The 13,288-nt window shown below is 35.4% G+C and overlaps 1 protein-coding gene across 1 annotated transcript in view; it reads right to left on the bottom strand.

The window, feature by feature from the left end:
- Positions 1-1,125: 1,125 nt before the first annotated feature.
- Positions 1,126-13,288, bottom strand: part of WDR70 (WD repeat domain 70) — a 139,976-nt gene continuing 127,813 nt past the window's right edge. The window contains exons 16-18 of the mRNA XM_084305378.1: positions 11,044-11,160; positions 10,524-10,686; positions 1,126-2,927 (exon numbers count right to left, since the gene is read on the bottom strand). Coding sequence (XP_084161504.1) covers positions 2,843-2,927; positions 10,524-10,686; positions 11,044-11,160 — 365 coding nt within the window. The 3' untranslated portion in view covers positions 1,126-2,842. The remainder of the gene's footprint in view (positions 2,928-10,523; positions 10,687-11,043; positions 11,161-13,288) is intronic.

The raw sequence follows: 13,288 nt of genomic DNA, 5'->3' as shown, positions 1-13,288 counted from the left end.
GAGTAGTACTGTATAGGTCATCAGCACAAAGGCCAGAAATCACTGTAAAGAAATACTTAGAAGACATACAGAACACGGAGAGAAATGTTCAGGTTTGGAGATGACACCACAGTAGCCATTCTGCTTGCCAAAATGCTAGTGATGATTGTGACACCTCTATAAAGAAGTCTACTATAAAAGTATGCAAACAAACAAACAAACAAAAAAAGGCCCACCTTGTTTTAGAAATATTGAAGCAGAAGCCCATCTAGACTCTGGCTACATTAGCACTCGATATGGACACATGAGAGACCAAAATCACAGCTTGGCAATGACTAAAACCTAGGTCCCGGGTAAAGTTTGAAAGAAAATTAGGTTCTTAAAAAATCAATACAAGTATTGTTTCTAATATTCCAATTTGCATGTAGAAGTGTATCTTTCATAACAAATATTTCATCGTGTTAATATTTTGCCTTGGACAGTTCAAAAAGTCAAGTCAGAGTTTGTTATACCAAGTCAAGCAGACTGTTCCTATCTCGGTCCTGGCCAGATTAACTCTTACCATTAAATTGTTCAATATGAAAAATTGCCCTTAAAAATGCATTAAGATTTGCCTTGTCGGTGAACATGCTGTCTGGATTCATTGTAAAGACTATGGGAAACAAACCATGCCAGGAGTTGAAGTACAGGAACATGAACAATTTAAGGTAGTTTTAAAACTTTTAAATACATTTCTGCACAGACATTATTTTAAATTTTAGGCTGCTAAAACGGTCACTCGAGACAATTGGGAACTTAACCATTGTAAGTAACAACAACAGACTTTTAGAGTAATTCTAACAGAACTTCTGCAAGGTTCATTTGCAGAACTCATTCTTCTAAGAATTAGGAAACAAGATCTGAATAAATAACATGAAAGAAGACGCTTCCCTCAAGCTCAGAGAACAGTTGCAGTGTTTTTCCTCACCTGCCTTTCCCTCCTGCTCTGTTTCCTACTAGCCACATTGTCTCAGTGAACAATTTCTAACAAAAAAAAATAATTAACTGTTATTATTCATCCTAACGCCATGGACATATCAAACCTTTAAAAACATTATTCAAGATTTTACAGAAATTTATTTGAAAATGCTTTATTTTCTAGTGAATTATATGGATAAAGAAAAGATAAAAAATAGCCTTAAATGAAACAATGCCATTTGACGTTAATTTGCTGAGGGAAACATTAAACAATGAGGTCTTTAGCAGGCTGCATTGGCAACTGCTGCTCTTCATCTTCTACTTCTTTTTCTCGTCCATTTACTGCTTACCTAGGTAATAAGTCTTTTGTTCTACATATTACAGCTGTAACTGTAAACTAAGCATTTATTTGCTCTTCTAGATAAGCACGTACTAAAACATTTTTTACAAGGGAGAAAGACAAGCTGTGGATTGTTTAGTGAGGTTACACTCATCAAAAGACTATATTGAGTGAAAGCTGTGGAAATACTTAATTTTGGGAATGTTATTCCAATGCTCACAACGTTTTTTGAGGTCAGGTTTATTTTTTCCTAATGTATAGAAATGTTTTTTGAGAAAAAGATAACTTTGGAAAAAGAAATTATACAATAAAATTGTGATGCAGAACAATGCTGTAAGAAAAAAAAAACCCTAAGTTTTGCTGATTCTATCAGGACCACACACTTATAAGTTACAAAGGTGATTAAGTGCTGGTTAAATATAGCCTTAAATTATGCCTTCAAATCTATTCATAATTAAGAAAGCTTGATTGTTATGATGTCTCCTGCTCTCTACTCCTAGTGCAAATGCAGAGCGCTCGCTAATATTGCATACTATTCTAATCACAATACCTATTATATATTATTATAATCACAATATAAATGCCTAAATCTAACACAGGTTCATTTCTCCTTCTCTAAAGGACACTGGTTTTAAATTTATCCTTTGATTTATTAAATTCAGAACTGCAATTCCATGTTAAAAACTTCAAACTTTTAATACTTATATAAGAGACTTCATAAAGGATAGTATCAGTTTTCAGAGAGTGTGAACCAAGATGTACATAATTCATTCACACTATAATATCAATATATACAAAGACATGGTAATAAACGTAAGTCTGCTCTATCCTAATGCTAATCAATACAAACTAATAGGGACAGGAAGCCTGAACAAAATCAACTAGGCAACAAACGTATGTTGTTTTTATTAAAACAAAATCTATAATTGTTCATTCCTATTTATATTTTTGAAAAATAAAAGCCATATAAATTGCCTACTGTGAGACACTACACATACTTAAAAGGGATGTCATTTATTTAAGGATAAACACTAGATATTTTTTTCTAAAATTTAAACACAAGTGAACTAAAGTGGACTATTTCACATTAGTAAATCTAAATGAAAGTGTAAGCTTTCTTTATTTGGGATAGCTTATCAGACCTTCCTAGAAAAAATAAAAAGAAGCCTGAGAAACTGTATTATTTTATTTATATACTCGAAATCATTGTACACTGTTGTGACACAGCATTAGTAAAGTTGGCTTTAAAAAAAACATTTGGTAAAACACTGGACTCACTAGAATTCTATTAAAAATTAGAGACCAATATTTTCCACTTAAATCATGAAGTTAAATAACTGACAGGGAAGAGTTCTCCATTGCATAAAATAAATCATTCCTTATTATAAATTCAGATGTGGGATTACAATCTATTGTAATACATTCCCTTTTACACTGTAGCGAGTTTTATTAGCTGCAGTATTTTATGCTTTCAAATTTTGACCCAATAACCAGAAGAAAAAAATAAAAATAAAAATGCTGCTCTTTGTTTCAAATGCTTTTGAAGTATTCGTTATACCAAATTCTTCAAATTTTACGTTTTTTCCATTCTGGCTTGTCTGTTTCATCATCTTCTGGTTCCACTTCTGCAAAAACTGTTTTTGGCTGCGTTCTAGAAAATATTAAAAAGATTAAAATAATGATTAGGCTACAATTCTATAACAGAAACTGCATTAGACATATATTAAACACAAATTACATCCTTTATACTTAACAAAAAAGTATCCTAGATTTACTTGTTTTCTATTCTCAAAAAAATCCTGTCAACTAACCTTCTAAGAGCTGAAGGAACTTTCAGCTCTTGGGCAAAGAGCAAAAGTATGAAGAGCAGCATAACAAACACACATCTTCTGCAAGTATTATTTCCTGATTAGCCTTCAATCATTATGTGTTTATTCCATGAATAAAATTAAGACAGATGAGAGGAACAAGTCAGTTTAGTAGAACACCAGAAAAGTGGAGCTACAGTTCTTCTCATTACATTATTCAGAGAAAGAAACCTCCATTTTGATTCACTGCAGTATCATGGGAGCCAGTAAGTGAAAACAGAACAGCATGGTTTCTGGCTTAGCCTATGCATGAAAAAAAAAAAAAAGTTTTATCCTCCAGAGTCTTTATCCAGCACTACCGTAACATAATAAAACTAATGATCTTCATATGAGAACACAGTGTATCCTACAGTCAAGCTTGACGGTATCTATTCCTCCACTGTTTACCTGTATTTTAAATACTGCAAACTTTATAAAAATAATTATCGATTACTTTTTAAATGAACACAGTATTAACAAACACAGCATTTTAACAAACCATTTGGACATTCAGTTCCCCTGTTTTACACTTTAATCACTGCATGGTCTCCTTTCCAAACTAATTCTTAGTACAATCATTGTGGATTTGATGCTACTGGATTTCTGAAGTTGGCTGTGCTCAAATTCTCATAACAACAAAGACAGAAAAAAAAAAAAAAAGTATAAAAAGCAGCCAAGGCAGTCATCATCTTGTTAAGATATTAAATAATGTTTTCACAGCAGTGTGAGAACATGAAGCACTAACTATTGTTATAACAACTGTTATTTGTCACACTCTACAAGATGCATAAAGCTTAACAAAATTGCGTCTGCCTTACTTAACACAACAGGCATAATTCAATGTTGCCATCGCTTTTGAAGAGTAATACAATACCAAGCCATCTGTCATTAAAGAAAAAAAAAAAAAAAGGATTCTCCAGTTGTTAAATAGGCAGCACGAAGTAGATACAAAGGTTCCAAAATTAGTCAAAGACAACTTGCTGTATACACTGAATCTTCCTACTGGCCTGCCCCCTTCTCCATCCTCTGACCCTGCCATGGAGGTAGACAGAGGCAAAATGTCACAGAGATGGTCCTATGGAGGAGATCTAGCACGTTCCTCTGGTGCAAGCTGTACATCTCATTACACACAAGTAGACCTTGAACCCAGATGAGGACCTAAACTACTGGAAGTTAGAAAAGTCATTCTGCTCTCCATGGAAAACAGAATTACAAGTTAAAACAACAACAACAACAACAACAACAACAAAAACATCTCTTAACATTCTCCAAATTAAAAAGCATCGTTGGAAAATAGTTACATGAACTCCACTTAAGCCATCTCTCAAAGACGACTCAGGAAAAAAAAAAAAAATCAATATGAGATCCAAAACAGCCACCAGGGATGAAGGCTTTATTGGCTCAAATACTGGATTCTGTTGTCTACTGAAAAAATGGAACGCCTGGAATCTTCTTGCTCTCGTATTTTTTCAAAACCTGCTGATGATAGTTTGTTTAGCCATTTTAGCAGTGTACCTTCCTTCTAACACAATATTCAGAAGAAAGATATCTAAATGCCATACAGGATCTTATCAGGTCAGCACGAGTTATTTGTTAGTAAAACACAGCTTCTATAGTCTAAACCAATCACTTCTGACCAGGAAAATTCAACTGTCACAATTTTTCTCAGAAACTTCCATTCAATAAGAATTACTTAATTCATGGAACAAGCACCAGAAGCTATGTATTTTCCATGATATAAGTAGCACAGTGAAAAGTTTTAGGTTTCAGTAAATATTAGTAAGCTACTCTGAGTCCAGTGAAGATGTGGGCGGGTGGAGGGGGTGGGGGGACATGGATGACACTGTAGCATAATCTAGCCGTAACCAGCTCAAGAGAAAACACGCAGAGGAAATTAAGCTTGCCTGCTATCTTGTTTTTTAAAATTAGCATGAAACGGCTGTAGCCTCAGCTCAGCTGAAATGTAAACTGATCCACCTCCACAAGCTATACAGCAGCAGTAACTGGGACACCTAAGGTAATTCATATGCCTGACCTGATAAACACACATTGTTCTGCTTAGTAACTGCACTAGAGATTGCCAATGTGGTAGGAGTTTTCTGCATGATTAATATTTATACAAAAATTATCAAAACAGTTCCACTGCTTCAAAATACTTTAATTTCTGAGGGCTAAATAACACACGCAGAAAGCTGATCTTTGTCCTTAGGAGCTATGTAATCAAATATCAAAGAGCCCAAGTTCAAAGCGACCTCGGAACACCAGGTCCAATCTCTTCTGGGAAAAGGCACCCTATATGAGATTATCTAGCACCCTGTCCAATCACACCTTCAAAACCTCCAGGGATAGGGATTCTACCATTCCCCTCATCACCGTTGAGAAATGATGGCGATCAGAGGAGGTTCCCAATGACTTGAAAAGACAACATATTCATCTTTATGAAGGGCAAGAGGAGGATTTGGGGAACTACAGGACAACCTACCTAACTTCCCCTCTACTCAGCACTTTTGAAATGACATCTGAAGTAGCATGGCCATTTGTGGGCTCTCCAGGACAAGAGACTTTGGCATACAGTGACAAACTGTGTCAGTGGTGGACTATCCAGCAGGTTTGAGAACAGTGGAAAGCCATCACCAAGATAGTTAGGGGGCTGGAACACACCATATACTATAAAGCTGAGAAGTGGGTCTCTTTAGCCTTAACAACAGAAGGCTAAAGAGGGATCTCAGTGCTATCTACAACTACATCATGAGAGGCTAGAGAGAAGAGGTGCGGTCAGAGTCTTCGCATGACTATGAGAGAAAACCAGTATCTCAGACACTGACAAACGCATTCATATTGTAGGTTACCCTGAAAGGTCGCAACAAAAACTGGAAAAACAAACTAAGTCAATTTATTCTTATTAATTTGTTCATATGATTTTCTGAGCACTCCTCTTTACCTCACTGTTTTTCAGTGTATTCAGATATGTAAACACACACACACACAAAATTCCAGTGGCCATGCACTGTTCTAGTCACCATAATCCCTCTGATTATCAGCTGTTTTAATTAGTTACCTTTTAAAGATCCTGTAAAAGTAGCCCATTAACAGCTGTGATTCACAGACTAGCAGCTAAAAAATACTGCTATAGTTAAACCAGCTGGAGATGACAACGGCGTATCACAGCATGTGACTCATGTCACAGCAACTTTTGAAATTTGTGTTTATTTTGCACTGAAGCAAATTAAAAAAGATAACTTCCAAGCATGCTTGGAAACCAGAATAATGTCAGAAAAGCTACTTTCAGAAAGAAAAGAAGAGGTTTTTCAGCGTCAGGCCCCCCTGTATTCCTTAGCCCACCAGCTAACCTGACTCCTTCCTGAATCTCAGGTAGTTCCCTCTCGAAATTAACAGTCTCCAAAATTTACTAACATGTGTCTGCGAAATCACTGTTCTACAATGATCTGTCCAGTCCTCCTTCAACTAAAGATACGTGAGCCACAATATGTCTAACACTTCACATGCTGGTACTGCCGTTGAGGAAAAGAGCATTGAACACAGGGAGGCTACAGGTTGCTGCTTCATGTTATTCTTTTTTGCCTATGACAAAGACATCAAAATACGGGCAACATCACTGTTTTATAAGAACTGTGGTCCATTTTGATGAGGAGGGAAGTTTCACCCTCTCCTTCTCTGTGGTACAGAAGAAAGATACATCTGGGCCTGATTAGGCCCTCAGCTACAATGCTTAGTAATTCCTGCTGATCCTTCAGAGGGAAATCTGAAGTCATTATAGTATCTCTGTACAGCTGTGTTAAAACAAACAGCTCACAAAGAATGTAATTTTCAAACATTTACAACTGATGCCTCAAGTTCCTTTCCTGTAGTTCTTTATTTGAAATCTTCAATCTGTCCTTCCTTTCCTTTCACTCCACTGGAACAACTCTTGCCAAGGTCTCTAACAAGCTTTTTCCTGAAAAATCTCAAGGTCATCTTTTTTTTTATTATTATTTTTATTTTTTTTTAATTTTTTATTTTTGACAATTTATTCACTTTGGCCTTCTGTGATATGTCATGTGCTGATTCAGCACGTACTTCTTATCATTTCCCAATATCCTTTTCAGCAGCATCTGTTTTTTCCACCCATCCTTTTGCCACTTATGTACTTCCCTCTCCTTTTCTGGTTCAAATTACAGGAGAAACAGAAAGATCATGTTAACAATAACAAGCTTGAAAAAAAATTTCAAGTGATAAATAATGCAAATAACTACTTGGCTTCAAGAATAGATTACACACCTTAAACTCCAATGAAAAGGATTTTTTTTTAACATACATTGTATAAACTAACAGTAGAATTCATGCCACAGGTATTTCTTATATGAATTGCTGAAGTGGAAACACAGATAAAACCACAAAATCGGTTATCTGATTTAGAATGACCTTTTCACTACAAATCAGGACCAGATCAACTCTAACCTTGTCACCATAATCCAAGTTATAAAAGCTTTATTGATAAGAAAATGAGTGTTTCTTAGTCTTTTTGGACTAAAATTACTTTAGATCCATCACTGAAGAAAATAAAATGACTATCTTTTTCTTAGATGTTTTCTTAAGAAGGAAAATGGAAAACTGTATGTGAAAAACCATCCATGAGATAGTACACAAACAAAAGCTTTGTCAAACAAGAGAAATGTGGATACTCATATCATATTTAAATGAAAAGTTACCACATATGTGGAAAAATTGATAGCAGAAAAAGTGGTAAAAAGAATAAACAGCACTGAAAAAAATTAAACATACCGGTTGTGTATTTCCCAGGTCTCAAGGCAGCACGTAATTTTAAGTATATACCAGAATATTACCTTTCCTAACTCTTTAGTATATTTTAGGGTAAGGGTGAATGGCTTTAAACTAAAAGAGGGTAGATTTGGATTAGATGTTATGAAAAAAATATCTTCGCTGAGAGGGTGATGAGGCACTGGAACAGGTTGCCCACAGAAGTTGTGGGTGCCCCATCCTTGGTCAAAACAAGGCTGGATGGGGCTTTGAGCAACCTAGTGGGAGGTGTCCCTGCCCATGGCAGGGAGGTTGCAACTAGGTAATCCCTAAAGTCCCTTCCAACCCAAGCCATTCTATGATTTTATGGTTATGCTAGAATAGATATGTTATATATATCTAAGGGAGCCATTATATACTGCTTATTATCATGAACCCAATTTTTACAGGATCACTGGGGACACACTTCCTACACAACATTCTGTGATATTTTACATCAATTATTTGTACTTAGCACAATTATTAAATATGCATCTGTAAGGAAGTCTGTAAAATGTTTTTTACACAAGGTAAACACACCCACCCTGTAAAGTAAGGTATCAACTACATAATTAACACATCTCTATATATTATGCACATGCCCAGGCAAGCAGTTAATGAAACCTATGACTGTCATTGGTTTGTAACTTTTGATGCAGACCTCCATCTCTGAAAGTTAAGAACATACCACAATTATAAAGTTATTGCATTTCAGTGCCTTAGTGTTTTATAAATAATAATAAAAAGTAATAAAAAATAATAACAATGAAGCTTTAAAAAGCTTTTTGCATAGGGTGAGTCTTAAAGTCAAGTTTCTAAAGCAAGGATAGAGGCAGTTTCCTTGGCATGAGATTTATCAGCTGACAAAACTGTCAAGGAAGCATGCCGCTGGCTGCAGCCCAACTCCCCCACATACGTATCACCTTCTGGTGCGTAAGTTAATAGCAGTCTGGATTTGCTTCCTCCCCATTTCTCAGTCAGCTCTCTTCTTTCCCTGCAGCTACATCTTTTAACAAGAAACCATAATGAGATCTGCCCACCTGACACAGTAAGCTTTCTGTAATGTAGCTAAATTTTAAAACTTTCCTGTCTACTACATTGCAGGTGTGGGGGTGAAACTTACTATACAGTCAATGAAGTTACTGAGCCAAAAATATACTGAGGTATCTATCTACCTAACGGAATGTGTGACTGTGTTTACTTTTAAGAATGAATAGTTGTACATACTAAATAAAAACAGGTACCTGCACATTTACAGTAAATTTCACCTCTAGGAAACATAAACCCTCAAAGAGTTACAAATTTAGCCTATTCATTACTACAACTGTTACAGAAACAGGCTTTGTCAAACCTTTCTTTGACTTGGTATCAAGAGTGATATTGTATAATACATTGATTTGATGTACTTCACAACAATGTCATACTTATTAATTACCTAGCCAGAGCCAGGGTGAGCCACTAATGTTCTCAAGCTGCTTTGGAAAAGCTATTGTGGGTCAAGCTGGGAAATAAGCGTCACCACAACAAAGAGCAATGATTCTTAATATATTCTGAGTTTCTGGAAAGATGTGTTAGTTTGTTTGTTTGCTTTTCATTATGGAGCTAAAAACTAATAAAGAAAGTACAGTAAATAAAGTACCAATGAAAGTACAGCCCAGAATATAGCACAATGGGCTGCAAATTAAAAAAAAAAAAAAAAAAAAGGCTGTTAGTAGCTCTGCCTGCTCTGTACAGACCGTTTAATCGCTTCATAACCCTTCCTTATGCATTTTGGAAATATTACTCCTACTAGATAATTACTTTGTACAACAAAAACCATCAATGACAATATCAAAATACAAAAAAAAAATAAATTCTAATTTTTAAAGTGGCAGTTTCTGTTCCTTAGTATGAAACACATTTATTTAGTATGTATTTCAGTATTACCATGAAATTATTTAATGTTTTGAATTGTACTTATTCTTAGAAAATGAAGATATTTGGTAGAAACAAGTAAAGAAGTATATTGCACAGTTTTCATTGTAACAGATATGGATAAATACCGCACTCTTACATACAATTTAAACTGAGTTCAATTAACAGTGCAATTTTTAATATTTAATACCTTTAAGACCAAGTTAATTCAAGCAGTACTCAGGTCTTGATATAGAAAAAATCCAAATTATTTATGATACTTAAGAAATCATCTAAAATATGTTGTCATAACACCAAGCAAATATTTTTGAAGGTTTAACCTAAGGCCCAGTTGGAGCTAGAGGGTATGTTGGAAAGCATCACCCCAAAGTCTGTCCATGGGACAGTACCTTATTAAAAGGTATATTATAATTTCTCATACTGATTTGTAGAAGACTAGTAAATTTAGAAAGCTTTAGAATTTTGTAGCACTGACAGTCAAATTTTAAAAATGGTAATGTCACATTTTAAAAATTTAACCTCCTGGAAACTCTTATCTTCATATAGGAGTGTGACATATCCCTGGTTTACGTATTAATGGCAACAAGCCAGAAAAGGCAAAGTATACTGTTAAAAATGTATGTCTTCTATTTTTACAAACTCCCAATGGTCTCCAGAAATATTACTTGTATTTTTAATTGCTTCCTTACTTAGCATATGCTGGAGCAACCCAGTATGGATTCTCCTCTGCTTCCTTTGCATGACGTAAAATAGCCTCTCGAGGGTTGCTGTCATCTGTCTTATCCAGTGCAATATTCTTGACTATGTATGATGACAAGGTACCTCCGTGTGTTCCAACACGGCCACCACGACCTGTAGCAAAAAAATAAATTAAATGACTGTTTTAAAGAAAAATATTTAAGAAATAAACAGAAAAATGTTATATTTTGTCTGTAACAGTGATCTGATACAAAGAAGCTATCTAATATTACAGGAAGAGCCTAATTTAGAGCTGCATTCACATACACATTTTACTGATTACATGAAGGAATTGTGATTATTTTTGGCAAGCACTCCAAAGACCAATGTCTAGCAGTTCTGGACGCTGTTCACACATATAACAGAGTCCCCCACCCAAAAATGTTTGAATGCAAATCCAAACAAACACAGAACCCAAGAATTACGGTCCATTTGGTATACAACAGCATGAAGCGATTATGACTACATTACCTGGTCCTGCTACTGGAGGTTCAGGTTTGTGAGACTTCATGGGGTCCAGCCTATCCTTTTCCAGCTGTTTCCTAGTGCTTCGCTGTCGTGGTTCACGGAACATGGGAAGTGCATGGGCTAAAGAGTCACAATTTGGAGATAAAGAAACATTAGAAATTCCATTATCTTTTCAATGTTTTAATTACAAGGGTGAAGACTGCAAGGATTTGTTCACACAAAGGAAAGGGTTAGGGTCATTTGTTTATACAAAAAGAAAGGTGGTAGAAGCAGCCTTCTGCTTTTACTGTATCCAAGCAATGGTTTACCGAGGTATATTTTAGAGAGCTTCTTCCTGATGAATTTTTCAAACATGAACGTAGCCAAATTTCCACAGTTGTATCAGGTAGCAGTTTTTCATCTGAAATACTGTTTGCATAGTATATGTGCATATAATCTACTCCTCTGACATTGAGAGTCCTCGACATTAGCATTGTGACCAACTGGCTGCTCTTTTCTGAATATTCCATTTTATTATAGCACTTTAATACTCCAGCAGCATAAAAAACTTTACATGCATTTCTGGTTCTGAGACAGAGAGGAGAGGAATCTCCTCAAAGATCCAAGACATGTTTTTTCTGCAAATGAAGTCATATTCTTTTTCTTTTTTTTTTTTTTTTTTTTTTAAAGTTATGATACTAATCAAATTTGGAAAAATACCCATAATTGAGACAGTTTGACTAAACCATCAGGATTTAAAGCCCGTTTTTCATCATAAAACTGCTGCAATGCCTTCAATCACAATCATTTACCTATATGCTGTTTCAGTCAGCTCAGACAAGAGGCACTTTTGTCAGCACCAAAGAAACACCATGTTAAGGGACAGTTTTCTTCTGGTGAGGCAAAACACTGCCGTACGATGATTGCTGCTGTTTCCCAAATTGCAGGAAATTGTGTTGGGGTCAAAAGACCCAACAAAGACAGAACCAAAACAAACAAAATCTTAAGTGTAGAGGAACTGGCTCTACATTTAATAAGGAAAAGATGAAGTCAGCATCCAGAGACCTCTCACTTTGATTTTCCAGCTTACTTATGGAAGCCTGCTCAGTTTACTAGGCCATGTAAAGTCACAGCCATATGACACAGCAGTAGATCTTTGGGAATACGTGTTTAGGTTTTATTTTTGCAGATTTCATAAAGTACAGCAATAAATTGTCCCAGGCATTTCAAAGCAATGAGGTTGATTGGTGTGCATAGAGCATCTCAGGTGACTAATGCACAGATCCAAGCTTTTTCCATATGCGGAGTCAAGGTTGTCCAAAGGAAACCGAAGCTGCATATTCCTGTGTTTTAAAAGTAATACCTAATCTCTCCGAAAATATTATTGCATTTTAAGCAGCTATTATAGGCAATCCTAAGATTAAAGAGCAGCTACAAGTTCAAAACAAATCAAGTAGAGGAGGATGAAAAAGGGGTTGGTTCACTTTGGAAAGGATTTCTAAGATCTTCAGTTCTTTCTAGTTCTATCAGCAAGTTTCAAAGAAGCTAGTACTATGTGGGAAGGCCAAAATCTCTCAATCCCCTCGTCCCCTTGTAAAATATGCCCTAGGGAAAATACAGGTCATTAAACTTTCTACAGTAACAACAATAACTATTTCTTATGCATCAATGAGTCTTAATATGAACATGAGGTCTTAGACTATAACCCGTAAGCTGGAAAGATATTTTAACTATTTGAAAACCCACGCATCTCTAGGCAAGTTCTAAATCTTGAAAGATCTCTAGGAATTTATTCAAGAACTAATGCTCGCATCTCTGATTTTGCCACTGGTACTATTGATGTTCCCAGGCAGCGAAAGGCTTCTTCAATTCATCTCTACTCACCAATTCACCAACTTAGTTAAGTAAAATTGAAAATTCAATAAAGGAAGAAAAGAATATTGGAGTATAAGAAGTTGGTGGGTTTTTTGTTTGTTTTTTTGGTTGTTGGTCATTTTTTCTTGTTGTTGTTTTTGAATACAAAATTCTTGCAAAAGGTCATCCCAACTTTTTAAAGCAGTTGTCCTTTCCGATGCATGAAACTTGCATCAGAATCTAGAAAACAACCACCATTAACCATTACAGGGCATACCAAATACACCCCTTTTCAGTTTTGCAGGGCTATAAATAAATTTGTATGTAGCACTCAATACTTAAGGAATGATTGCAACTATTTACAGGGGAAAACATAAAAGTAAATCATCTGCAAATAATACGATAACTAAGAAAG

The sequence above is a fragment of the Netta rufina genome (genome assembly GCF_964035555.1).
Source record: "Netta rufina genome assembly, chromosome: Z".
In the NCBI taxonomy this organism is placed as follows: Eukaryota; Metazoa; Chordata; class Aves; order Anseriformes; family Anatidae; genus Netta; species Netta rufina.
Note: the sequence above shows the minus strand (reverse complement) of the source record. Positions and strands in the feature narration are given on the sequence as shown.